Consider the following 27098-nt stretch of genomic DNA (forward strand, 5'->3'; position numbering starts at 1 on the left):
AAAAACAAAAACCACAGACTAGCTGAGTGTTTTATATAAGCGCAAGTTTTAGGCCATTGGGTCATTTTAGTAGATTTCAGTCTTTTTAGTCTCTGATTTCTTAAACATTAACAACAGTTACTCATTTTCATTGCTGTTTTGAAAATTTTATCTTTTAAAATAGTTTATTACATTAAGATTTGTTTTTGTTTACTTTTTCCAGGACCCACAAATTCCCTGAAATATGTGCCCTTGGTAACCGGTCTGGCATCTGCCCGGAACTTGGAACACTTAGAAATGGTTAGAGTCCCTTTCCTGGGAGGTCTCATCCAGCATGTGGTAGAAGACAGCTGGAGATCAGGTATTCCTTTCTTTTAGTTACAAAACAGTTTTTAAAGTTAGCTTTTGATTTCATTAAGGCATTGTTTAGTTGCCTCTTATATTAAAAAAAAATAATGCTTATAATTGTCTTTGCTTTCTTTAGTGTGTCTTTGATGAAGATAATTATCCATGAGCTCAGGCTAATACTCTTTATCTTTTTATGAGAAATAGAAGAGTGATAAGGCAGCTTTTCTGGTTTGTTATTTATTACTTGGTGAATAGATAATCCTTTCTCTTATCCTGAGTTCTTTCTTAGTTCCCAGTTCCAGTGCCCTCTGAGGAGAGATGCTCTGTGACTTGATGGCTCAGGTTTTAGTAGTGCTGTTGTGTCTGGGACTGATTACTGTGTGTAGACATTTCCACGCCTGGGACCTGGACACTAGATTCATCTGTCAGATGATAGCTTTTGAAAGAAGAGATACTCTTAACACCCCCTTGCTGCAGGAGAGAGAGCCTAACAGTTTGCTAATCATTTCCTTGCTAAGAAAAAAAACTGACCTAGATAATTAGTAATTAAAGCTAGAAATGTAGTTAATATAAATTATTAATAAGGTAAGATAGAAAAGAAAGTAAAATGGAAAAAGAACCAACCTTCCAGTAACATGAAAGCGTACAGATGTGGTTAGCACTGCTGAAGCATGCTGTGGACATCTTGCCACCTGCTCAGGTATGTGACCTGTGTCCAGTCTGCATTGCACTGCGCCAGACATGAGAATAGGCTCCCTCCAGACCATCGTTACTTTTATTTTTATTTCAATAAACAAGATGAAAGTTAAAAGAGTAAAGGTGACCACGTGCCCGTCCCTGGGCACTGGAGAAAGCGGCAGAAGTTGTACCTCAGAAGACTTGATTGAGCGTGAAAGGCAATCTGCATACCGAGTGGGACAAGCTCTTAGGACGAATCTCTAGCAGAGGGCGTGCATTGAGAATATGCAGGGAATCCTTCAAATTAAGGAAAAAACCGCATCCCAGTAGGGAAACCGGGAAGGACTAACACCAAAGCCTTGACAGAGGAGTTTATCCATAGGACCAATAAACATGGAAAAAAAAAAGGTCAGCGCTCACAAGACTTAGGAAGTACAGATGAAAGCTGTGGTGAGCCACGCAAGCACTGGCATGACTAGTACAGAAGACAGCAGTGTTGGCTGGTGTGCTCCATGGGACAGTGCTGACGGTGTAAGCTCATGCCTCTCTGCTTGGATTATTGATAGACAAAGCAGCAGTTGGCTTTGTGGCTTTGAACCCAACAGAAGAGAATACATATGTTTACGCAGAAATACATGTGAGATTGTTCATAGAAGCATTCTACCTAATATGCCCCCAAGTGCAACACCCAAACACTGGTCATCCACAGGATAGATAATTAAAATGTGGCACAGTCACATGCTACCCTGCACAATGCTAAAGAACAAGCTCAGAGCCGCCAACAGCAGGGTGGGTGAGTCTTAGTTGGAAGCCAGACAAAAGTGTTCACACTTGGTGATCTTGTGTTGAAGTGAAATTCAGTGTACTATACATTAATGATTTTTGTCTGCTGCCCTTTCCTTTTGGTATGTAGTTATACCTTTCAAAACAAAATATAGAGGCTGAATACATGTCTCTGGGTAAAGGGCTTGCTACCTGAATAAGCTGGACCTGTCCCAGCACTCAGATGACATATAAGGCAACATTTGTTTGTACCCCTGTATTAAAAGGCAGAGGCAGCTGAATGGTAGCCCAAATGGCAAGGTCTAGTTTCAGTGAGGGACCCTGTCTTAAACATAATGTGAAGAGAACTAAAGAAACCTCTGGCTAGCACGTGGGTGTGTGCATAGGACATGCACATACATGAAATTAATTGAGTAATTACAACAAAATTCAAAAAGTCAAACATGAAAATGGTCCTCCTCCATGATGCAGTGGAGGTTCAGGGTTTGGCCAGGCAGGGTCAGTCTTTATACTTCCCTCATGGATTTTCTCATTTTCTTTCTCCTAAGTCTTGAAGTGTTCAAATGCACAAAGCGTGTTTTCAGAACAATATAGTTCACTTTGAGGTAATTTGGTTGCAGAACAAAGCATTTACTTTTAAACAAGTAATTATTTCCTAAGGCATGTGTAACGTCTTTACCAAAAGCTCTCAGGTCAGAGAAATGCTTATATGTGCCCCTTTTTCTTTAACCAGGTGGTTTTAGAAATTTGCACACTATTGTTTTGGGAGCTTGCAAGAATGCCCTTGAAGTAGATCTTGGCTACCTCATCATCACTGCTGCCCGTAGGTATGTTTTGTCTTCACCTTGGGGTTTTCCTTCTAGCATTAGAGGTTTTAGAAAACTTAGGGGCTAGTGTATCTGTACACGTTCAGGTATAAAATTTAGTCATGTCTCATTCGGATTGAAAAATACAAAGGGACTGATTGCTTCAGGAGCAAATGGCATCACTCCATGTTTGCCCTACTTTAGAGCTGGAGCCATTGGAACTGCGTTCCAGGTGGGTCAGTTGTAGGGGCATAAGGTAGCATTGCACAGCAGAGCAGTGCTTGAGTGTAGCATGAATAGCAGCTGGTGACGGTGGTATCTGAAGGCCTCTCTGGAACCATTCTCTATCGTATTTGGTTTTCTGAATTGTCTGGGTTGATGATATACTTCCCAGTCATAAATCGGCCTTTAGTCAGCCTTTTCAGTGTTGGATGACCATACTTTTTAAATGTGTCTTCATATCACTTTATACTACATTAGCTCTTTCCCACCTTTTAGAAGTCTAGCTCTACTTAAATTTTTCTATTTTTCTTAAGTTGACTTTGTATTAGTTTATTAGAAGTTGTTTTTACCATTAGAATATTAATTATGAGTAAAACAAAACAGTGTTTCTAAATTTAAGATTCTGATGTACCACAGAAGTGGGTCCTTTATTAGAATGAAGCATTAACGATAGCGTAAGAAAACTGTCAAAGATCCCAGCACCAGACACACACTCTCACACTGTCTTTTATTGCTCTGTGCATGTGTGATGTGTGGATGCATGCATGCTTACATGCCACAATGTGAATGGGAAAGTCAGAGGACAAAACTTTGGGTAGTCAGTTCTCACCTTCCACTGTGGGTTCCTCCATTGGCGCTCAGGCGCCATCCACTGAGCCACCCACCAGCACTGCATTCTTACCTTGATCGAGCTTAAGGAAGATCTTAGGGGAGACAGGCCCTCGGGCAGGTTCTAAGATTCTCACTGTATTGTTCAGTGTTAGTAACGGCATAGCTAGAGTGTACTGCCTCGTGTGAGGCTGCACTTGAAAAGGGCAATCTTGGGGTTCTGGTTGGTTGATTATTTTGTTGATATTGCTGTTTTTTAATGGAAAGAGGGGAAAGTTACCTGTGGTAACTGTAGTAAAATCATAAACTAGATTCTAAGCTCTATTATCAGGAGAATGATTCATTGTTTTTCTTTAACATGTTCTTCTGTTTGTAGGTTACATGAAGTTCGCATCCAGCCTTCTTTAACCAAAGATGGTGTCTTTTCTGCCCTGAAGATGGCAGAACTGGAGTTTCCCCAGTTCGAAACCCTTCATCTAGGCTACGTAGATGAGTTCTTGCTGCAGAGTAAGACCACATTTTATTGCCTGGATTTGCTGTGAGAGACATGCTTGATAGGCTGAAAGGCTGAAATCTGAATATTGTGTGCCTTTATCTTCCTGAGCATAAGCTGGCCTAATGTCTTAAGTGCGTGTGTGTCCTGAGAAGAGCTGTTTTACTTCGCTGACTTTCTCTTCCATGTGGCCTCTGGTGCTGGCATGCTGTTGGGAAGGTAGCAATTCACACTATGCCAAGAAAATCCTCACCTAGGTTTCCAGTTGTTCCACTTTGCTGTCCACATTTCTCTGATTTTGCTTCATTTTCACAGAGTGTCATTCATAGTTCCATTTGTTGAATTTTATCTGTCACATTTCTTGAAGCTTTTGATGGTTTCCTCAGATGAGGCCCCATTCTTTGCTCATAGTTTGCATTTCCATTCGAAGCCTGCTGGGGTTCTGGACTTGGCAGACACTGAGCACACAGTGCTTAGTATCCACTTATGGTAATTGCTGCTGGCTTGATAACATTTTGGGTGTGCATTTACAATTAGGAACTCTTCCATTAGCGTTGAACTTAAGTCAGCCAACTTCATTATTCAAAGTGTTTTCCCACATGGCATTTGTAAGATAGTTAAGAAAATTTCTACTAACAATATATTTTCATTTTTTCAAGAATGAATTTGTTTGTCAAGTAATTTATAAAAATTCTTGAACATCAGCATAGTTCTGTAGTACCACATGTTTTTTGTGCTTCCTTTGGATCTAATTTGCATCACAGAACATAGAAAGCTAAAATACTATTGACCAAGTCAGCCTAGGTCAAAGCATAGGGCAGTCCTGGCCAAAGCACATGACTACCTTCCTTATTCGTTTCAGTATTTCCCTCTCCTTCTTCTTCTCCTCCTCTTCCTCCTCCTCCTCCTCCTTCATTGAAGTTCTCATTAGTATATATGCAGGATTCCTTAAAAAAAAAAAAATCAAAGCACCCATTTTTAGACAATTTAACACCGGAACTACTTTTAATCTATGTAGCTTTAAAACTATCAGGTTTTATCAGAACAGCATTAAGAGGCGAAAATAGTAGAATGGTTTCATAGAAAATTAACCCTTTTTCAATCCAGCTTCTCTGGTTCTGAAAGAGGCTGCCAGTACCTTCCATTTCTTACAGCTGCTCTAACGTCAGAGTAGGACGTTCTGTTCCTAAAAGATCATAACTTAACAACTACCCTATCTGCAAGGTGGCCACCTCCAGGTCTACTGAAAGGTTACCTGCTAAGTTAAAATCCCGTTTGCAAGGGAAAGGCAACTACTTCCTGTATTTACAACCAGTTAGCATCGTATTGTCTTTCTCTTTCCTCACCACGTTTTCAGTAGGATATAGACACTACTTCTTGACTACTATTATTTCATACTTTTCACAGCAATTTATTTCTTTCATATTTACTAGGCTCTTGCTGTTAGCCTTTTTATAAGCCATTCCCTTCTTAGACCATTTAACCTGCTCATATATGGACTCTGCTTCTCCAAAGAATCCCGGGAGGCTGTTTCAGGATAACTGTTAGATTAGAGACTGGTTTTCTTGTTTGTTTGTTTAAGATTTGTTTATTATGTAAACAGTGTTCTGTCTGCATGTATGCCTAAACACCAAAAGAGGGCATCAGATCATTTATAGATGGTTGTGAACCACCATGTGGTGGCTGGGAATTGAACTTAGGACCTCTGGAAGAGCAGTCAGTGCTCTTAACCTCTGATTCATCTCTCCAGCCCGAGACTATATTAAGAAAAATACAAGCTAGAGAGCTGGCCAGGCAAGCATGCGGACCTAAGATCAGATCCCAGAACCCACATAAATGTGGATGTGGTAGCACACACCTAAGACTTTCAGTTGTAATGCCAGCTTTCCTTTGGCAAGGTGGGAACTGGAGGCAGCAGAATCCCTGGATGATCTCAGTACAGCTAGCCTGGCTTGTGTCATCAAGCAACAAGAGATTCTATCTTAATTTAGAAGACAAGGACCTACACCAGAGCTTGTGCTCTGACCCCATGGCACATAGGTGTCCTCTCACACACACAAGTCAGAAAGTAAAGTGAGAGAAGGAGTTGCTGCTCACTCTTGCTCTTTTACTTCATCTGCCTTCTTCGTAATTTATATTTTGAACCAGGAAGGTGAAGGACTAGTACCCTCTTGTGAAACTTGTCACTTTTTTTTTCTGCTGAAACAGATAAATAAAACATCGCCTTTGTCCTCTAGCATCTATTAAGATTGGCAGTACCAGTGGTGGGTGACAAATGCACCAAAAAAACTGGTGCTGTGTAGTAGGAATAAAGATGGCTGGGATTCAGTGACCTTAGGAATACTTAGAGACAGATTCTTTGTTTACACAGATGTGTTATCTTAGAGCTTTGTGTGAAGGTGATCAAGATGGAAAATCAGTAATACAGACTTCCATACTAGAACTCTAGAGAGAGAGATGGAATTGAGAGTTGCCTGTTGTTGGTCATGTTATTGTATAATAAGATACTTGAGTACTTCCTTACTTTTCTCTTTAATGTCTCTGAGGAGATGTTGAAAAAAATGATAAATATAGCCAGGTTTGTTCTCATATACCTAGAACCCCAGCACATGGGAGCTGGAGGAAGGGGAGTCAGGAGTTCAGCATTATCCCTGGCCACATAACAAGCTGGACACCATCCCAGGCTGCATGAGACCAGTTCCAAAACAAAACAACAGCAAAGAGATAAATATATTTATAGCGATTTCTAAAACTTGAGGTATCTAGTAAGTAGTAGTTTTTACCTTTAGCTGCCCTGTAAGCTATGAGATAGAGAGGGAGGGAGAGAGAGAGAAGAAGGAGGAGGGGAGAGAGAGAGAGAGAGAGAGAGAGAGAGAGAGAGAGAGAGAGAAGAAGAAGAAGAAGAAGAAGGAGGAGGAGGAGGAGGAGGAGGAGGAGGAAGAGGAGGAGGAGGAGGGGAGAAGAGAGAATATGAGAGAATGAGGAGAAATGAAATTCTGGTATTATCAGGATTTTACGAATTATGGCCAGTAGAAAACTTCAGGAGCAGGAATTGGTTACACTAAAGACAGGCCATGCATTTGTCATTTTACAGTGGAACACTTATGTGGACAACACCTAATAAACAGGGCCAGTTCAAGATTTGACTCATCTTAAGGGAGAAAGCAGTCTTCAGATTCAGAGTAACAAGGAAGTTGATATTTAGGGTGGTGTGAGAAATATTTCTGCAAGAAATGCCGTAAATAGTTCGGTTGGACAGTAATGGAAGTATGAACTATATGGAAAGTAAACTTGATAGTACTTGGGATGGACTGGTTGGTTAACACATATTTGAAGCTAAAAAACACGTTGCTCTATTGTTCAAGACAGTTTCACCAAGAGCAGCTGAGTTTTCCTTATAGGATTATTCAGTTAATTTTAAGGACTACAGGCTTTGTATCTCTGTCTCTCTGTGTGTGTGTCTCTGTCTCGTGTGTGTGTGTGTGTGTGTGTGTGTGTGTGTCTTAGATCCCTAGCACTACCCTAAGGATACAATTGAATTAAACATACCATCCTTCAAACTAACTGTCCTGGAGAATGAGGAGTGGCCATAAGGATGGGAGAATGATGCTATGCAAGAGATGTGGTGTGGTTCCTAACAGCATGATGAGTTGGAGCCACGCCCACCCCCACCCCAGATTGTGACCTGACCAGTGGCATTTGTCTCAGTTAGAATCCAATTCAGGGCACAGGTAGACACCTATCTTCACCTATGCAATGGGCTCCAAAGTAAAATCTGATCCTAGTTTCTCATAGCCACATCAGAGTTCAAAAACTTGGTCTCTGTGTGTGTGTGTGTGTACATATGTATGCATATGTATATATACATATGTATGAGTTTCATTTTTATGGTTATTTTCTTTTTAAGAGATAAAATTTCATAGTTGTATGAACCTCTACATTTTCTCTCAGTTATGCTTTTTCCTCTTTCCAAACAGTTGAGTATTAGCTGTCCCTGATTTGTAACATAAGGTCTTGTTGTACGAGAATGATACCATACATTGAGATCACTGACTTCAAAGTTGAAGCCAGTCCGATGATGACCACAGATGGAACAGAACAGTTTCATCACCTGGAATGATGCGATACAGAGTTGGAATGACACTGAGACTGTCTATGACACTGATTTCTTTCTAGGCAGGATGGCTAATACAGATCTCGTGAAGTATGGTTTGGCTGATGTGGTAGAAAATCCTGGTATCATCACTGATATAGGGATGAAGGCAGTCAATGAAGTTTTTTCCTGTATCAAATATTTGGCAATTTATAACTGTCCCCATCTACACAACCCATACAATTGGATTTCAGGTACTGTAAACTTGGAAATATCACTATGTTTTCTGGCAGTGAAATGATATCTTTTTTATGTGATAAGATTATATTTCTTATGTAAATATTATATATACATATATCTTGTGTGGATTGTTTGTAGAAGTTCTGAGTACCATCATTCAATGATCTGGAAATATATTCAGTGCCTCCTTCAATTTTTAAAGGTCTTAGCATAGAAATTTGCACTGCCACAGTTACAGATTTAAATGCCCTCATCTTCACACATGTACCTAGGATACTGTTGTTTCCTTTGCGAATTACCTTCAAGGTGGCACATCATCTGAGGAGACAAAGTTCAGGAGTATCTCTAAAAACCTAACTTATGGGACTTACTACTCTTACCTGAAGTGAAAGCTTTTATTGGTCAGAAGTCCTGTTCCATTTCAGCTCTCCTGCCCACCCCTATCATGTATCAGAGTGACTTGTACTTGATGGTTTTCCTTCTGGCACAAGTTCACTTTCTCCTGAAAGAGTAGTGCTGTTTATTAGCTGTCTGCATTTACAAGGCTTTAATGGATTAGCAATTAGAGGATGAGTTTCTTGTGAATCCCTACGTTAACCAAAGACCCTTGCAAATACCTACAACCCTTGACCTCTGCTGTCAGAGCAATTGCCAAGGATCTGTACCTCCCTGCCGAGCTGCTCAGGACTGCCCAGTGCTCTGGAGCCTCCTCTGAGATTGCTTGCCTGAATGGCTGTACCTCACCTATCCGCGGCCCAGATGACCCAACATGTTACTGGAAATTAGGAATTTTAGTATATAGCGGGTATAGAGCACTTAAAAAAAATAACATTTATTGGGTTTTTGGTTTGTTTTTCTTAAATACAGAAGAGTATAAAGAAGAAAACAAAACAAAACAAAAAAAAATGGCTTATAATCCCATCACTCAGAACTCCTGTTAACACTTAAATTAAAGTAATACATGCACTTGATAAATTTCAGACAGTGCAGAAAGGTACAAAATGAAAAGTCTCCTCTTCTCAAGGTAACCATCATCAACAGTTTCTTATATATTCTCTGGACAAATGACTTTGTGCATATTACATCCTATCCATATATAGCATTTAAAGTGATTTATAGACAGAAGGATCTTCCTATGTGTACACTGTCCTGTGCCTTATTTTTCATACTAAGTATGTTGGGGAGAGCTCTCCATCTCAGCAAATATATAGCTCCTCTCATTCTGTCAAAGTAGATGCATCTGTTTGACTAAGTGAATGTGCCATGCTTGCTTTACCACAGTGTCCTGTTGCTCAAAGGCATGTAGGCTGATGAAGAGATGACATTTAAATCAGGGCCACCTTAGTTTCACATCAGTGTTTCCTGGGCCATGTATTTCTCACAGTGAAATTAGCTGTGGATGCATCATAACAGGGAGTCATCTAGCCTTAAAGACCGTGAAGTAAGGGAAAGGTTACTCAAGAAAAAAGGATTGGAAAGTCTTGTGATCTGTGGCAAAAATTCATCAATTACTTGGGGACAGTGCTAAGTACATTCTCTGTCATGTCATTTTCAACAGACCACTCCAGATGGACTCGATTGGTTGATATCAACCTCGTGCGCTGCCATGCTTTGAAGCTGGATTCCTTTGGCCAGTTTGTTGAATTATTGCCTAGCCTGGAGTTTATTTCACTGGACCAGATGTTTCGAGAACCACCCAAGGTAAATCACATTGAGAGAAGTTTTTGTTTTTTGCTTTTTGTTTTTGTTTTTTTGTTTGTTTGTTTTTCCAACTTATTTTGATACAGGGAAGAAAGCAAAGCAGTCTGTGGTGTTTATTTCTTTGTAATAAATGGGCCTTTATGCTGTTGTAGTTGTATTTTTTAAAAGTTCCATCTTCAGTGAAGATATAACAATGGAGGGCCTCTTGTTATTATCAGTGAGTATTGAGGGTTCTTCAGGGAAGGGCAGGGCAGGGCAAGGATGCTGCCTCTGTTCATAATTTAAAGGTGAGTTAGAGGTGAAGCTGCAAGTCTGAGTCAGGGCAGGGCTTTCCCTGAAGCGCTCAGGAATTAGTCAGCAGGAACTCAAGTCTAGGGAGTAGGAATTTACTTTGGAGATGTTTTAGTTTGCTTCTGTGTCCTAATGAGTTAGATGTTGAACAAGCCAAGGTTGCCCACTTGTTCAGAAGGTTATTTTACAACTGTCTCACCAGTAGAACTCAACTCCTAGAAGTTTCTGCTGCTGTGCTTCTGTTCTCACACTTGAAATAGTTATAATAGGAAACGCATAGGACTGGAGGTCCCGGAAGCTCTTGTCAGTTCCCAGCTAAACCACTTATTGGTGGTGTGCTGTCACAAATATCTCTCCCTATATACACCTGATATTTGTAAATCAAGCTAGCAATGCTTTATCTTGCTTGAAGTGTTGTGAGCCTCGGATGGGAGCTTTTATGCATATTTGAAAGCCTTTCATTTCTTAAGTTGTACTTTTAAATGCTAGTTACTATTGAGGCACTCTGTAGTAACCCAAACTTACAAGCACACGGTTTGGTCTTGCCTAGGGATGTGCTCGAGTTGGCCTGAGTGCGGGAACTGGCATTGGGGTTTCCTCGGCGCTCGTTAGCAACCAGAATTCTAACAATGACAATGACAATAATGCTCAGAACAATAATGCCAACCTTCATGACAATAACCACCATCACCCTGATGACTCGGATGAGGACAATGACTTTCGTCCAGACCTACAGCCAGGAGAGCAACAGTTTGCAGCCGATGGTAACTCAGACCTTTCATAAGCTCCAACTGCAGATGAATGTTGCTTTGGTTTCTCTGGTCCTCTATTGTTGGGTTTTGTTTGTTTGTAGTTGCTTTTTGTTTTTTGGTTTTTTGGGTTTTTTTTGTTTTTGTTTTTTTTTTTTTTGAGTTTGTCACTCTTTGTTCACACATAGAAATCTATAAGAGAATTCAGAGAGTAGGAAGGACAGATAGATGCTGACAATCGGGGTACTTGATAGCATTAGAGGCCTAATTTACCTGAGTTTTAACTGTGGATTATGGCAAAGTAGCTTCTCAAACTATTAGGTGAAAAAAAAAATGAATACCAACTGTATACATGGGCATGTGTCACATACCCTTAATCTGTAAACCTTCACAACTGTGCAGCAGTAAAGTATGTGAACTAACTCCAACCTATAAAACTTCAGCCCTGTGATTACCGGCTTTACTAGCTAGTGGACAGCTGCTGTACACCAGCCCATGTACTGAGAAGCTCTGCTAATGGGGAGCTGAGGTGGTTTCCTTACGAGGTTTTCTAGTTTTCTCACTTGACCCCTCAAAACTAGAAAAATAATTTCTCTAGCCATCTTCGTCATTCTTTTGTCTGTTCCCTTAGAGATTGTAACTAATAAGAAGTAGGGTGCCCTGATCTGTGCAAACTTATACTTGAAGGTGTCCTGTGAATGTTCTGGTCAGAACAGATGTCCTGACCAGAGAGTCACCTACAGACTTTTCCTCTTGTCTCGGCAAAGTCACCAGCAGACTGCGTCTGCTTCTAGCTTCTTGAGCTGCTGTCTTTAAGATTGTAGCCGTCCCTGCTTCACCCTGACGTCATTTGTCATTTCCTCAGGCTCTTCCCCTTCCCTCCCGACTACTCCCCATCTCTCCTTACTCATCGTCATTTAGAATCATGTCATTAGTGCCAACTATACATTTCTAGCCTTGAACTTCGCACTCTTTTAAAGTAAATGAGGCTATATATGACTTTAAGCTTTGCTATTTTCACATACAGACGCCTAGACATTGCAAGCTTAGAGTCAAGTCAGTCTCTTGACCTGAAGCCCAAGAGATACAACAAAGTATAGTGCTAGCAGGTAGTAAAGACAAGAGGCAGAAATGTGAACTGAGTATTGTCCATTTGGTACGTCCACGAGAACAGTCATGTTGTAAGAGTCACACCATGTACAGATCACAGGCACCGTGAAAATAAAGACTCAAAAGACATAACTCATCTCTGGGAAGTTCTTACAACTGTAATGAAAAACTGCAAATCCTATAAGCCCAATTGTGGTGATAGATTACAATGGAAAAGCATGTGCTCACAGCTCAGTTCAGACGAGGGAATGCCTTTTGTTGCAAAGTCTCATTGTATTCAATGCTGGTATTGTTCTGACTCCAACTGAGAGATCAGTCAAAGTGTTTTGAGGAGGATGCTGCTAGATTAAATGTCTTGAATGTTGCCTTGAGAAATTTTGCACTTAATTTTATAAACATTTGATGAAGTCAGCATTAGTAGTAGTTGTGAGTTGAAGCTTATTTGTCTTAAAAATTTCATGGGGCATACCCTTTGGATAATGTGAGAATAAAGCCACGTGTTCTCATTCAGTGATAGGCACTGAGTATAATAGTAAACACTGAAAAACATTAAGCATTTAAAGGCCATATAGTATTATAAACTATATTGGGTTTATTAATGGTCCTTGCCATACATTAGTCAATAAACGACAGCCTAATCTCTAGACAGTACATGAGAAAGGTAGGATTTGAGTTTGCATGCTCAGTATAGCCTAGTTAAGACAGCAGGTACACAGGCTCATTGTTCATAAAATGATCATCATCTTCAGGCAGATACCATAGTGGAGACACCACCCAGCTATCCTTGGTACCACTTCAGGGATGAATAAGGTCTTTTGTCTCAGCTGTGACCATTTCCTCTGCTTTTATCTTACATGAAATAATCCTGTCCCATCTGTGGTTTCCTTTTCTGTGAATTAGCTAGATACTTCTTTCTCTCTGTTGAACCAGTTACCAGCTGCTCTTCTACAAGCAGGCCTCACAATGACTGGCTGTTCTGTCCTCAGTGCTGCCACAGTTTTACATGCACTGTGGATTTTTTTGTTTTCTTTAGTTTTCACTTTATTTTTATTTAAGCGTTGAATGAGATGGAAGACATGGTGCAGGAAGATGGAGAAGTGGTAGCAGAGAGTGGACTTGATGTGCCAGCTCACAATCCGGGAATTCTTCCTGTGGATGCTGATGAGGAACAAGCAGGTAATCGGTTCACTCTTTCCACATCCATCATCCTGGAAATGATGACCAGGCATAGTGGAGGATAGGAAGGATGAAGGATAAGTACTGATGTGTCATCTGCTACTCACTACTGAGAATTGAAATGAAGCATTGCTCTTCTTGCCATATGCATTTATGTCTTTTCTTATTGTCGTTTGCTTTTTTGAGACAGGGTTTCTCTATGTAGCCTTGGCTGCCCTAGACTCACTTTGTTGACCAGGCTGGCCTTGAACTCACAGAGATCCACCTACTTCTGCCTCCCTTAGTGCTGGGCTTATAGGCATGCACCATCATGCCCTATATCTTAAGAGTTGTTGGTTTTGCCATTTTTGTTTTTGTTTTTCTTTGTAGCTGCAGGCAACAACTACTTTTTCTATTTCACTATATGCTTCATGTTTGGGGATGTACTAAAGAAAGGACTCAGACTGCTGATGAAACATAACCCAATTAAATACTCTTCTGTTTATATGATCAATATTCAGTGGACTCAGCAAGCTGTGTGTGTGTGTGTGTGTGTGTGTGTGTGTGTGTGTGTGTGTCTGTAAGTTAAGAAGTCATAAATGTGAGAGGTTGGAAGAAAGGGCTGTAAATGATGTAAGGACAGTGTGCTCATTTATGTAAGTCTCAAAAAGTATTTTTTTTTAATTTAAAATTTTAAAAGTAATGTGTACTCTGACCTCATTTGAGAGGGGACAAGGAGCAAGGCAGAGGCTGATCTGGGTTAGTATGCAGATCAGAAGGTAGTTTGACCCCAGTGGCAGGCTCGTGCCGTAGGTCTTTAAGTGACCTTGATCGGCTCTTTGGTTTATGACAGGAAACAGTTTTTCAGAGGTGGGTGATGTGCTCAGCACTACTTGAGAGTGACAGGCACAGTTTGAGATTAGACTGCAGCACTGCCCTTCCTGACTCATTAGCACAGTACCTTGTTAAGTGTCTAATAGGTGCAGTCACTTACCCAGTGGGCTTACTGAGTGTCAGCTTTGCTGGGCTTTGTACCATGTGACACGGAAACGCAGGCAAGAGTCGGCAGCTGATGCTTTATCAGTTGTGCTAATGTTAGTCAGTCGTGAGGCTGCTGTGGGAAGAGCTGATGGTCTGAAGTTGTGCTTCTGAGCAGATAAGGCATGCTATGCACAAGTGCTCATCTGCTACCAAAGTAGAACGTGTTCCTCAAGATAGGCCTGCACTCACCACTGAGTCAATAAGCATTCTCAGGTTTGCTGTGGTTTATGTGTTTACATTACAAAATTGGGAAATTGTGGCTCTTAGTCTTTAAGATATTACAACTGTTACTTTGTTATATTAGGATGGTTTATTATGCTTTCTGAAATAGTAACATTGGGACAGATTGTTTTGTTTGTTTGATTGGTTGGTCAGTTGTTTGGTTGTTGGTTTGGGTTTCTTTGTAGCCTTGGCTATCCTGGACTCGCTTTGTAGACCAGGCTGGCTTCTAACTCAGAGCGATTCACCTGCCTCAGCCTCCCGAGTGCTGGGATCAGAGGCGCACACCACCACGGCCGGCTGGGACAGATGTTCTAACCTGCCTCTGGAAATGTATGCTATCAGTTGTCATCCTAGTCACACTTGATATTGTCATGCTGGCTTTAGCTTGTTAAAATGCTTTCACAGAACCTCACCAGGTATTTGTTTGACTAGCGTAGGCCACAGAGGCTGCCCTGCTGAAAGCATCTCGCTGGGCACACATCTCTGAAGCAGTACTTCATGTGAGTTGTTTTTCTTGAGCAAGAAGTGTTCTTAGCCCTGTGCTTGTTGTTCTAGGACCTAGTGGTTTGCAGCGTGTGGTGAAACCAACCCCAATTAATGTTCACGATTCAGAGAGCGATGATGAGGAAGACAGTCTAGAACTCCAAGAGGTCTGGATTCCTAAGAATGGCGCCCGGCGTTATTCAGAACGGGAAGAAAAAAATGGAGAGTCGGTACAGTCCAGGGAAATGGCAGGTGAGAGGACGCCTGGCATTGGCTTGTTGGTGGGAGGCATCAGCTGCTTCCCTTGGTCTTGTAATGTATCTATACTGCAGCTTACAGTGCAGGTGACACATTATGACGAATGGTAAGAAGCAAGAAGGCAAAAGTCTAATGAGTGTGGGTGGAACTGCCATGGGTGAGTAGGACAGCGAGATGTGGGAGGGCAGTGAGTGTGAGGACTCTTCCCGTGGGGCGTTAGGTAGCTGTGGCGTCAGGCTGTCAGTGGTCAGCCAGAGCCCGTGGTTTATGAGATGGAAGGAAGGTGAGTATCCCGTGGAGAGATAAGGACGCCGCTCTCCACTGGTACTCTGTCCAGCTGTGGCGGCTGCTGCACTGCTGCAGACTACTGGGCTCCCTCTCTTTCTGAGGGTGTTGGTGGCGCTGGGGTTTTGGACCCAGGCCTTTAGCATGCTGGACGCGCTCTGCCACTGAGCTGTGTCTCCAGCTCCCTGAGATGCATTGTTAATAATCCCTGGCTTCCCTTTGGTCCTGGCAGCAGCGTATTCTACTTGCCTTAGTAAGAGATAGTTCTTCTCTCTTCAGCCCCAGTGCCCCTTACCTTGCCCGGCCCCTCAAGCCTTAGACTCACGCACTCACTGCCGTGGACAAAGGGTACTTCATTTAGATTGTCTTTTTAGTTTGTCTACACTGTCTGCTCATTTTCTCTTTATTCCTTAATGAGCTTGACGGCTCAGTACACAGCTAACACTGTACCTGAATTATATATAATCTTCATTTACTACCCACTGATGGATTATTCAGATTTTCATTCTCTCCTTTTAAATTCAAATAATATACTATGGGTTGAAAAGAAGCCTCATGGAAACTAAAATTTAGGGGGAAACGTGATCAGCTGACTAACCTATAATTTTTTGTAGAAAATTCAGTTTCTATATGGGGCTGCTAAAGTTTTTGCCAGCCAGAAACCTACCTCGTTTGTTTATTGCATTCTGTATTCATTGAGTCCCACTGTGCTAGGGGCTTTGTAGGTGCTGCGAAGGATCAGAGGGTGTATTACGTCATGGTGTGTCTGTCCTTACAGAGCCTTTAGTCCAGTTAAAGTCTGCTAGAAAACCTGGATCACACTGTTGCAGGCATTACTATAGTGGCTTTAGGGTAGGGCACACCAAGGTCTTGCACAGAGCTCCAGGCCCTTGGGTGGTGAGGCGGGGCTCTTTTGAGGGAACCCTTGGGGCTGGGTGCAGAGTGCAGGTAGAGGGGCCTTAGCTGGCCAGCTGGAGAGACTAACCAGGGAAGCACTAGAGCCGGCGCAGAGCTCTGCAGCAGTGAAGGGTTCAGTTAGGGCACCAGGACACATTGTCTCCTGTCCAGATGGTCCAAAGTTTTGTGGCGCACGACTTCAGTCCCAGCACTCAGGAGGCAGAGGCAGGCAGATCTCTGTGAGTTCGAGGACAGCTTGGTCTACAAATCGAGTCTAGGACAGCCAGGACTACACAGAGAAACCCTGTCTCGACAAAAGTAAAACAAAAAACCCACAAACAAACAAAGAAACAAAAAACCCAGAATTTGTACTGAAATCTTGTGTTTTCACGGGCCTTTCTTCTTTTTCTGAAAGCAGTAAGTGGAAAAGGCAAGACTCCACTTCGAAAGAGGTACAACTCCCATCAGCCGGGCCCGTCGAAGCAGTTTCCGCTGGAGGAGAGCAGCTGTGAGAAGGGCTGCCAGGTCACCAGTGAGCAGATCAAAGCCGACATGAAAGCAGCTAGGGACATCCCTGAAAAGAAAAAGAACAAGGATGCTTATCCCAGCTGCAGCAGCGCAGCCGCCAGCACCGTGGGAAACTCCAGTTCACCCAGCACTGCTTCTCAGAGCCCCGACTTCGTAAGGACGGTGACCAGCGGCCGCTCTTCAGAGCCTAGCCCTACAGAAGCGGATGAGTCCAGGCAGTGTGTCTGTTCCCCGAGTGGGTCAGAGGACTCTGAGGCCATGGAGGAGGGAGATGCAGAGAGCTCTGTCTGCCCCAGATGCTGCTGTCGCAGGTCCCAGGAGTCTCAAAGGAGAACTAGCAGGTGTTCTGATGAGGACCGTCCCTCAACCAGCCGAGCCTGTGTTGTGAATGGCCCGGATGGTACGAGATCCGCCTTTTCCTTTAGGATTCTGCCACAAGGGGGGTCTTCAGGCCCAGCACATGATGAGAGGACTAATGGGAGTGGCTGTGGGGCTACAGGTGAGGACAGGAGGGGGAGCTCCCAGCCTGAGAGTTGTGACGTGCAGTCTAATGAAGACCACCCTCGGAGGCCCCTAACCAGGGCCAGGAGCAGACTGTCCCATGTACCGCTGATATCTGAGTCAGGTATGGCCATGCTCCCAGGACTAGCAATTGCAGGGCAGGGCTGGAGAAAGCCCGAGCTTGTTTCGTGAGCTTTCTTATAAAAAGCTAATTTTTGGTAAATTAAACCCTATTTGGGAGTTCTGTGGATCATAGAAACTTTTAAGTAGTTTTTAAAAAGTGTTTTGGTGGAAGGGGGTGTAAAACACGTTCAGTCCAGAAAACTCAGAATCATTTTACCTTCAAGAAAAGTTAAACTGTGTATATTTGCCCTGAATACAATTCTGATGCCTAAGTCCTCATAGAAGAATGCTGCTCCCCCTACACCTAGGGTGCCTTGGGGAAGACCTTAGGGGAAGGTAGGAGCATGAGCTAGCTGGGCTGGCGAAGTTTCCTGTGTGTTCCTGGTTCTGCTTTTGTGGGTTAGTGATAGTTTTGCTTTGTTTTGTTTTTCTGAAATCTGTTTTGCTCCCAGCTAGGTTTGGCAGGAGACAAGCAGGTAAGTAATTAGTTTTCCTCAGATTACTTGGGTGAACATATGCACATACATGCATACATACATATATACATACATACATACATAACATGCACACACGTGCTATTTATAGTGTATATGCTGAAGTGAATACATCTCTTAATCTCAGTTATATATCTATTCTAAGGTGACCCCTCTTGTCTTTATTAAATTACTAATAGATATCAGGAGATATTAATGGATTTTAATTTTCTTTTAAGCATTTCAATTGTCAAATTGTAAAGCCAGTCCCTCAACAGAGGCAGAACCTGTTTTTTTATGTACTAAGTAAGCTATATTCATGAGGTGTTAAATTCACAAAAGTAAGATTTCTTAAGTACAAGACTTAACTATGTGCAGATAGTTATAGTGATATAAATTCATATAAAACATAAGTTGTATTTGAAGATACATTGTGCTTTGTAAACTCTGCTCCTCTTATATAACAAAATTACTTTTTCCAGCGTGAATTTTAAATGTTTTGTGATATTCTTTTTAAAAAATGTGTGGGAAAGTACATATGACTAGAGACAATATCATTTTGAAGTGTGCAGCTAGCTCACCAACATTCAACTTGTTAATTGTCCTGAATCTGTGACGTCAGTGTACAAGCCTCCCTTACTCTGTAAAAGGCCAGTCCTCGTAAGTCTTAATCTTCTCATTTTATTAAATGCCTCTGTTTATTTCTAATGCAGTTATGCCAAGAGTTGGAAAACTTTACGTTGACTGGTGAAAACACTGTCTTTCTAGCACTGAGTCCTATTTAAAAAAAACTGTTATATATTTCTAATTCTTTGACATCTGTCTTGGTGATATTTTACAGTTGGTTTTAGAAGTTTTGTTTTTTTTTTTAACATGAACCATTTATATTAACTGCTGTGCTTTGAGGATCTTAAATTTTGTCTTGGATTTTTCTTATCCCTTTTGCTGTTTTATTCTCATCTGTCACGTAGCCTGACTTTTTCATAGGTTAAGTAATTCACTGGAATAAAAACAAGAAAAAAATCTCAGTTTAGACTTTCCACTATTTTCCTCATTTTTATTTTTCTGTTTGTGAGATAACTTTTATTCATGTGTAAATTAGTTTCCATTATTTTTAAAACATCATGCAAATGTCCAAATCTAATAAGTTTTTCTTGGAAGAAAAGTAATCAATACTTTCTAAAAGTATTGATTTTTGGTGTTTTCTAGGTCTCTTGGGAAGAACAGATTATTTTAAAGCTAACATTATTTTTGTGTGTCAATCAAAGCTACTCCTTTTAACAGTATTAAAGAGAGAAATATACCTAATAAGTAATAAATTTAGTTGTTAGGGAAATTTCTAATCAGTTCAGAAAGAGCATTTGAGTTGTTCAATTTTTGTTTTGCTTTGTTTTTTAACTTAGGGCCTTGTGGCATATAAATGCTATGTTATAAGTTGATAACATTATTTTGTGTGGTTTTCTGTTTTTGAAGTGAATGCTTGTAAGGTTTCTTTTTTAACCCTCATTTTATTTATGAAACAAGTAGCACAGAACACCCAGTGTGGTGAAAGAATAGCAAGGTTACAGTTGTTCTCAGAGTGGCAGGGCTCTGTGCCTGGCTCTGAGGCTGGGCTATATTCATTTGGTGTGCCCACTGCTCTTATATTGTGTATCAAAGATGAGGATGAGACTTTCATTAGCTTAATAGATTAAATAGATTGTGTGGGTTTAAGTTTATATATAAATTTAGAACTTGTTTTTAAATAAAATCCTACTTGTACTGAAAAATATTATAAGCCTGGTCACCTAGTGACTAGAGCCATTTTGAATGGGTGTGACCCTTGGAACCTATTTAACACCTTGGTAAGCTATTTTGCCTTCCCATGACTTAGTTTCCTCATATATTTAGTGAGGAGGATTTTTTTATAACCTATACTAGGGTGCTGTTATAAGAATTAAATGAGCTAATACAAGTAAAACCCTTAGAGTGGTGCAGGACACATGGAGGCGTCCAATAAATATTCCCTTAGTCCATGTACCTTCAGTGTTGAGTACCAAGGAGTTCAGTCAGTGTTTATTTTAATTCATGATGGCTAACACTGAAAGAAAAGTTGTTGCCTTTAAGGACGTTTTAGTTTAAATGTGGAGACAGGTATGTGGGGAAATACAGAACAGTAACAGTAGGTGGAGTTTGAAATAAATTTGTCAGAACAAATGATGATTGTCTAGGACCAAGATGGGTCATTTTCATACCCCGAAGGCACAAAGATGCTCTGAGCAGAAGGAGCTCGAATGACTAATAGCCTCAGTCATAGGCAATGGGAGATCCCTGAGGTCTGCAAAGTGGACTAATTCCGAGAGGAGGTGCAATTGAGGCATTTACCTCCAGTGTCAAGACTGGAATTACACTCAACTAAGCAGCGGCCATTGAGAAGTTTGGTTGTAGGGAAGCCATGAGTTTAATTCACTGAAAGTATCTACAGTAGGTTGCATCTCAGGCCAGGAACATGAGTGCTTAAGGTAGGAGGGGTGAATGTCACCTGAAGCAGTCTTTTAGCTACACCACCTAACTATTTCAACAACCAAGCTGAGATGTGAGTGTTCTGATGGAGTTTTCATTGCGTAGTCACATAATATTCTGTGGGAGGAAACAAAGGAGGATAAAACTTGGATTTTTTTTTCCCTTTTGTAGAAGTTGCCAAAACAAAGCCATGCCATGCGATGAAACGGAAGCGCACTGCAGACAAGTCCACCAGCACCAGCGACCCTGTGATTGAGGATGACCATGTACAGGTAGAGAGGGAAGCTCATCCTTCTCGGTCCAGCCCAGTCCATCACAGAAACCCAAGTTTCCATCTTTATGTACTTCCCATATTCTAAAGAGAACCTTGGGTTATTGGCTTCTAGGTTGTCACAGTGAAAACAAAACCCTTAAACAAATCAAAGCACTGGGAAGATGCACTGGCTTCTAACTTTCAAACTCTTACTGTTATAGGTTCTTGTATTAAAATCTAAAAATCTTGTTGGAGTTACAATGACCAATTGTGGAATCACAGATCTAGTGCTGAAAGACTGCCCCAAGATGATGTTCATCCATGGTATGTATGTGGGGCTGTATTATATAAGAACAGCATGAATCCCTTATAGAATTAAGGCCAAACCAGTTGATGCAGGCTGAAACCCCAGCTACCCAGGAGACTGAGGCTGGAGGATTGCAAATATAAGGCCAACCTGTGCAATTCAGTAAGACCTAATTACAAAATAAAAAGTTAAGAAGAATTAATATGAGTTCTGTGTGTGTCTGTGTGTGTGTGTGTGCGCGCGCGTGCGCGTGTGTGTGGTGTATATCCACCTATGCATAAATGGACATACACAATGCAGTATAGGGTACGACTGCTAAAAGATGCCTCATAAAACTAGGCATGACTTACACCTGTAATCTTAAGAAGGCTGAAGCAGGATTGCTATGAACCTAGTGCCAGCCTAGGCTGGAAAGCAAGATTATCTTCAAGGAAACATCCAGCCAATACCACTTTCTCTAATAATAGTATTGCAGAAATATTGTTAAAGTGATTTATTTACATTTTTCATTTCCTGTGGTACTAGTGATAAGCAAAGAAAGTCTATTAAAAGGCACCTTTTAAGCATGTCATAAAACTAGGAGAATAGAAAAGGATAGATAAAATCCCCTCTTCTCAGACTCTGTTCATGTTGCAAAAATTTGAATTTGTTTATTTGTTTTATTTCAACCAACAAGGTTTTCGCCATAGGATATCTAATCAAGTCACCACCTCCTTTTGGAGTTGAAACAGAAAGGTCTGAAAGCATATGTCAGGGTTGGCCTTCCTAACCTGCTCAGGGTGCCACCCTCTACCTCTGGGCATCTAAAGCAACCTCCAGGTGCTCGGGTCTCTGTCATCCTCAGAGCAGTGGAGCACTTCTTAGAGCCTGTCCCTGTCCTGACACACAGGATCTTAGATAAGTGGTTCAATCTCTAGACAACAGCTAAATTGATGGCAAATGGGATGCTGAAATGAGATTAGATCTAGCCTTAACTATGTCTGGTTTTACAGCACAGAGCCATAAGGTCCATATCACCATCTGGTTTTCTCTCCTTTATTTCTAATTCCTCCTTTCCTGACAAGGCAGAGGAGACAGTGCGCCTGAAGACAGGATGCTGGCAGTGTTCAGACTTGGGAGTTAGCTCCAGGATAGTGTATTCTGGGAGATGGTGATGTTTGTGTTGAGGATCTTGTAGAAGATGCCTTTATGAGAAGTTTAAAAAGTCAGGCATCAGCTTTGTGGCTTTATAATTGCATCCACTTGATTCTCTCTGAAGTTGAACTAGGTGACTTAAAACAAGGAAAGAGGAAGGCTGGGGTGTTCTTGGTAATGGAGTGTAGTGAGGTCTGTGTGGTGAGTCACAGGAACGTCTCTCTCTGACTCACGTTTGCTGTGTTGAGCATGTTTTAGATAACCTTCTCAGTAGATCTCTCCACAGCACTGCAATACCTAGCCAAAGACTTTAGAATCCACATAGCTCTGGGCCCTTTCTCAAGATTCTGTTTCTATATTTGTGACAGGAATTAAAGTTCATTAACTCTGTTCAATTCCTATCATTAATGTTTGTGAATTATTCCATGTATGACCTTTAACTATATTGTCATGTCACGTTCCATAAACTTCATTATTAAATGTTTTGGGGGCAGTTTCTATTTGGACAGGTCAACTTCTAGGACTTAATTAATATCTTTTGCAAGCAACATTAGAAGGAAGAGGGGCCTTGGTATCACTTTAGCATGAGGACACCTGGCTGCTTCTGAACGGAGTCATGTCATTAGATCTTAACTGCTGTGTATGACCAGCATAGTACCTATTTACAAGCACAGTGTTGTCCAGAGATGCTTCCAGAATATGATTTGTACTCTTATGTACATTATTTATAGAGCTTATTGTTTTGTTTTATAGCTACCAGGTGCAGGGTACTGAAACATTTAAAGGTAGAAAATGCACCCATTGTAAACCGATTTGACTATGCACAGTGCAAGAAACTAAATATGGATCAGGTACTAGACCAAATACTGAAGATGCCGCCAGAGAGGAACCGCATCATCTACCTGCGCCCAATGCAGCAGGTAACAAGCATCGCTCTTTTATGATAAAATACACATTGTGCTAGTATTTGCTTATTTAGTCTATTTTGTTGAACCCTCAATAATGATTCTTTAAAATCTTGGAATCTTATAACCAAGCCAAATTGTCTTGCCAATATTGCTTATTAATGCTTTTCTACTAGGTCTTTAGGGATGCTTGGCAGTTATTACACAGGACTCATTGAGCAGGCTAGAAGTTGCCTGCTGACGAGACCTACACTCAGATTGCATGCAGCCTCTTGATTCAGATTTTGCTTTGCCATAGAGCAAGTTCTTTTGTCTGTTGATTTCTCATCTGTAAAATTAGAATCATATTATACTTACAGAGCTGTTTTAACGAACATATATCACATACTAGGTCACTTGCTGGTGCACCATAAGCAATAGTATGATAACTGTAATTATTACCAAAAGTTAAGAGCATCATCAAAAGGAAATATTAAAACAACTCCTGGGTTCTGAGGTTGAGGCCCCAAAATAAGTTCTTAATCTCAAAGCTGGCTGCATACTTAGAAACAGGCAGGGCTTTATTCTTCCCTTAGGATGTTCTCCTTTCCATAAAGGTGCTACACGCACACTCCACTGAAAGTAGGGTGGAACTCAAAACTAGAGATGGGGAAGGGCATCCGTGAGATGCACTGTCACATGGTCTACATGGAGGCAATAAACATGGGAGCAACATGCACGCTCTCAGCTCTGCAGTACAGCCTGCAGTGAAACCTGAGGAGGACAGACGATGTGGAGCTGGTGGAGGTCACTTACCGGAATCAGCTCCTCTGACCTAACAGCTCCTTACAGAGCAGTGGGGCTGAGTCTGCTGTGCAGAGAATTTGATAAGTCTTATTCCAAACATGGCAAGCTTACTCTAGGACAGTAATTAGTTTGATTTCCAAATCAGCCAGGTGTTTCAAAACTGTCTAGGAGACAGATGTCTCAGACTTGATCCTGGTCCAAAGACCTTTTTCTGCTTTTCCCCAGGTAGACACCCTAACTCTGGAGCAGAAGCTGTTTAGTGGCCCCTACCCCTACCACATCTGCATCATCCACGAGTTCAGTAACCCGCCCAACGTGCGGAACAAGGTGCGCATTCGCAACTGGATGGACACCATAGCCAACATCAATCAGTGAGTGATGCTGAGGCCATCGTTTCTCCTCCTGGGTGTTCCGAGGGGCAGATCCTAATTCTTTATTTTAAATGATAGTAATTGAGCTGATGAAAGTAAATTTGAAACTTAAAAGCATGAGTGTATTTATGTAGCATTTTACTCAAACTTAGAGAAAACATTGCAAGAAACTGCACGCATGTTTTACATTATTTCTCCAGTCGTGGAGGGTGGAAACCAAGTTAATGACAGTCTTAGGACTGATGCTCCACTTTTCAGAGGAGTTTTTTTTTAAATTTTACTAATTACCCTCAATATACAACTCATTTGTCAGTGGCTTCCCTTTTCCTTTCCTTAATATGATTTGAAAGGTAATAAAGAAGTGTAGCTTAGACCGGTTTTGACTTCTTCTGTAGCTGGGGTGACTGGAGGCTGCCAGAGAGTCCTCGTGCTGCCTAAGATGGTTGGTAGAACCTAAGCTTGAGCGTCAGACAGTGGCTTTCTACCCAGCATTCCTTTTCAGTCCTATGTATGCTTGATGTTTTTCCTATTGCCTTCAGAGAGCTCATTAAATATGAATTCTTCCTGGAAGCCACACGAACTGAAGAAGATTTAAAGAAGTACCCTAAGTATCCCTGGGGGAGAGAAATCTACACTTTAGAGGGTAAGAAGTTGTGTAGGTTAGAGAGCTAAACTGTAAGCTGTGAGCTAGAGGGTGTGCCGAGGGGAGGGTGTGCCCGGGTCTTTGAAGTCATCATGCTATTGAGAGGTTTGTGTTCCTGCAAGAGACAGAAACTGGGTACATATTGGGGTGGGGGTGGGGTGCATGCAGGTTGGGGTGGGGGCTTGTGTGTCTTTACTATCCCAGCATAGTCAGAATCTACTGGCATACAGAAGGTAGATAGAACATGAAGGGCGGCCATGGTTGGAAGTGACGCTGAAGGCAGTCTCTGTATCCAGCTCTGAGTGCCTCCGTCTGCTTGGCTGCTGTCAGCCGTCCTGTACTAATGGGACTTTGTCAACTGTCTGCTTATTTCAGGTGTTGTGGATGGAGCTCCGTATTCCATGATTTCTGACTTCCCTTGGCTGAGGTCGCTGCGGGCAGCAGAGCCCAACAGCTTCGCCAGATATGATTTTGAAGATGATGAAGAGAGTAATTATGACCTGGTTTGACTTATATTCTCTAGATTGAGTCGACCTTACTATGTTAAATAGCTAATATTTTGTTTGCAAATTAGGGGCAATGCAGAGGTTTGGTTTGGTTTTCCTTAATATCTTAATATGTCCTGAAAAAGTCCCGGCTCCGAAATGGTGCCACAGATGTGCAGTGGATCTAATACAATTTAGACCTCTGCTTCTTGAGATAGGTTCCCATATAGCCCAAGCCTGCCTCGAATAAGCATCTCTCTTCACTTTCTCATTTTCAGCTACCATCTATGCTCCTCGAAGGAAAGGGCAGTTGTCTGCGGACATTTGTATGGAAACGATAGGAGAGGAGATCTCAGAGATGCGCCAGATGAAGAGGGGCGTGTTCCAGCGAGTAGTGGCCATCTTTATCCACTACTGTGACGTCAATGGAGAGCCAGTTGAAGACGACTACATTTAAATAGACCTTTCCTGGCTTTTCTGGCCTAAAGCGGCCAGTAGTCTACATGGGAACCTTGGGCTTGGAATTGGGAGGCCCTGGCTCAGTTTGTTATATAGGAAATATATACAGAACACGGAAATTGTATACAAAGAATTTATATATAGAAGAAATATACAAAGATACTTCCAAAAGTAACATCTTTATATCCTATGTTTATACATCTTAATTTAAAGAAGTCATTTGAATGAAGGCAAATAATTTGAGCGTTGATTTTGTTCACTTTTCCTAAGTTCTCAGCGTCATGTGACTGAGCCCATTTACTCTGCCACTGTCCATTGTCCCTTCAGTCTGTGCCTTTTCCTTCTCCAGCAGAGCTGTCTGAGTCAACCTGCTAAAGAGTGTTGTATCTTGTGTGTTTGTGTTACCATAATGCCAACTAAACTCATAGTCAGGGAAGACTATGTTTCTGTACTAAGATGTAGTTCTTTTTTTCTTAGTGTTTGTACTTGGCATATTCATTTAAACGAAAAGATTCACAAACTTTAAAAAAAAAAAAAAGAATTTGAAGGGCAAATAGGAAGTTTCCAGAGCATTTCTAGTTATTTATTTCTGCATTCAATTGTGTATATGCTTTATCTTGAACATAAAATAAACATTTCGTAAAAACTTTATTCTTGCCATGGACTTGAAACCATATTTTTACAGTAGGAAATTCTACACAGAAAAGCAGTGTGTAGTAGTGTCTAGCCCAGCGCCTGTGTCCACATTCTGGTCCACTTTAAAAGTGTGGCTCTAAGTGTGCAGCACACACAGAGCTATGGCAGAATGCTGTGAAAACAAATCACAGACTGTTTCAGCCGGAAGCTGCCCTAGGTGGCAGTGATGGTGCTATTTGTACTCGGTGTGTCACTACCATTCCAGTAAAGGCTTTGCCACTTGCCATTAGTGACCTTAACAGGCTTCAGAAGCTAAAGGCTAAAGAGAAGAGAAGAGGACTGTGAGTGTGTGTGTGTGTGTGTGTGTGTGTGGGTTGGTGGGTGTGTAGAAAGTGTCAATTGTTTCAGGATTTGTATAGCTCCCCTTCCCTGAGATTAATTTAGGCCAAGAAAGTAAAAAATCAGTCATTCATGGTCAGGACTTGGTGTTCACTGGCCAGGACAGCTAATGACAGAAAAGCAAGAGTATCTGTGAGTTCCCTAACACTG

At 41.5% G+C, this 27098-nt stretch overlaps 1 protein-coding gene across 7 annotated transcripts in view; it reads left to right on the top strand.

Moving 5' to 3' along the window:
- FBXO38 (F-box protein 38) overlaps positions 1–26562 on the top strand; it is a 43919-nt gene extending 17357 nt beyond the window's left edge. For 3 of the 7 annotated variants that reach the window (XM_084778797.1, XM_084778798.1, XM_084778799.1), the window contains exons 7-22: positions 203–340; positions 2522–2615; positions 3802–3932; positions 8095–8265; positions 9810–9952; positions 10794–11007; positions 13159–13278; positions 15076–15255; positions 16859–17596; positions 20742–20842; positions 21045–21147; positions 23018–23184; positions 24181–24326; positions 24866–24969; positions 25345–25458; positions 25733–26562. In XM_084778797.1, the coding sequence (XP_084634923.1) occupies positions 203–340; positions 2522–2615; positions 3802–3932; positions 8095–8265; positions 9810–9952; positions 10794–11007; positions 13159–13278; positions 15076–15255; positions 16859–17596; positions 20742–20842; positions 21045–21147; positions 23018–23184; positions 24181–24326; positions 24866–24969; positions 25345–25458; positions 25733–25911 (2843 nt within the window). In that variant the 3' untranslated portion in view covers positions 25912–26562. The remainder of the gene's footprint in view (positions 1–202; positions 341–2521; positions 2616–3801; positions 3933–8094; positions 8266–9809; positions 9953–10793; positions 11008–13158; positions 13279–15075; positions 15256–16858; positions 17597–20741; positions 20843–21044; positions 21148–23017; positions 23185–24180; positions 24327–24865; positions 24970–25344; positions 25459–25732) is intronic. The other 4 variants (XM_084778801.1, XM_084778802.1, XM_084778800.1 and 1 more) reach the window with 4 other exon arrangements.
- The last annotated feature ends 536 nt before the right edge of the window (positions 26563–27098 follow it).

The sequence above is a fragment of the Acomys minous genome (genome assembly GCF_964271855.1).
Source record: "Acomys minous genome assembly, chromosome: 4".
NCBI classification, from domain to species: Eukaryota; Metazoa; Chordata; class Mammalia; order Rodentia; family Muridae; genus Acomys; species Acomys minous.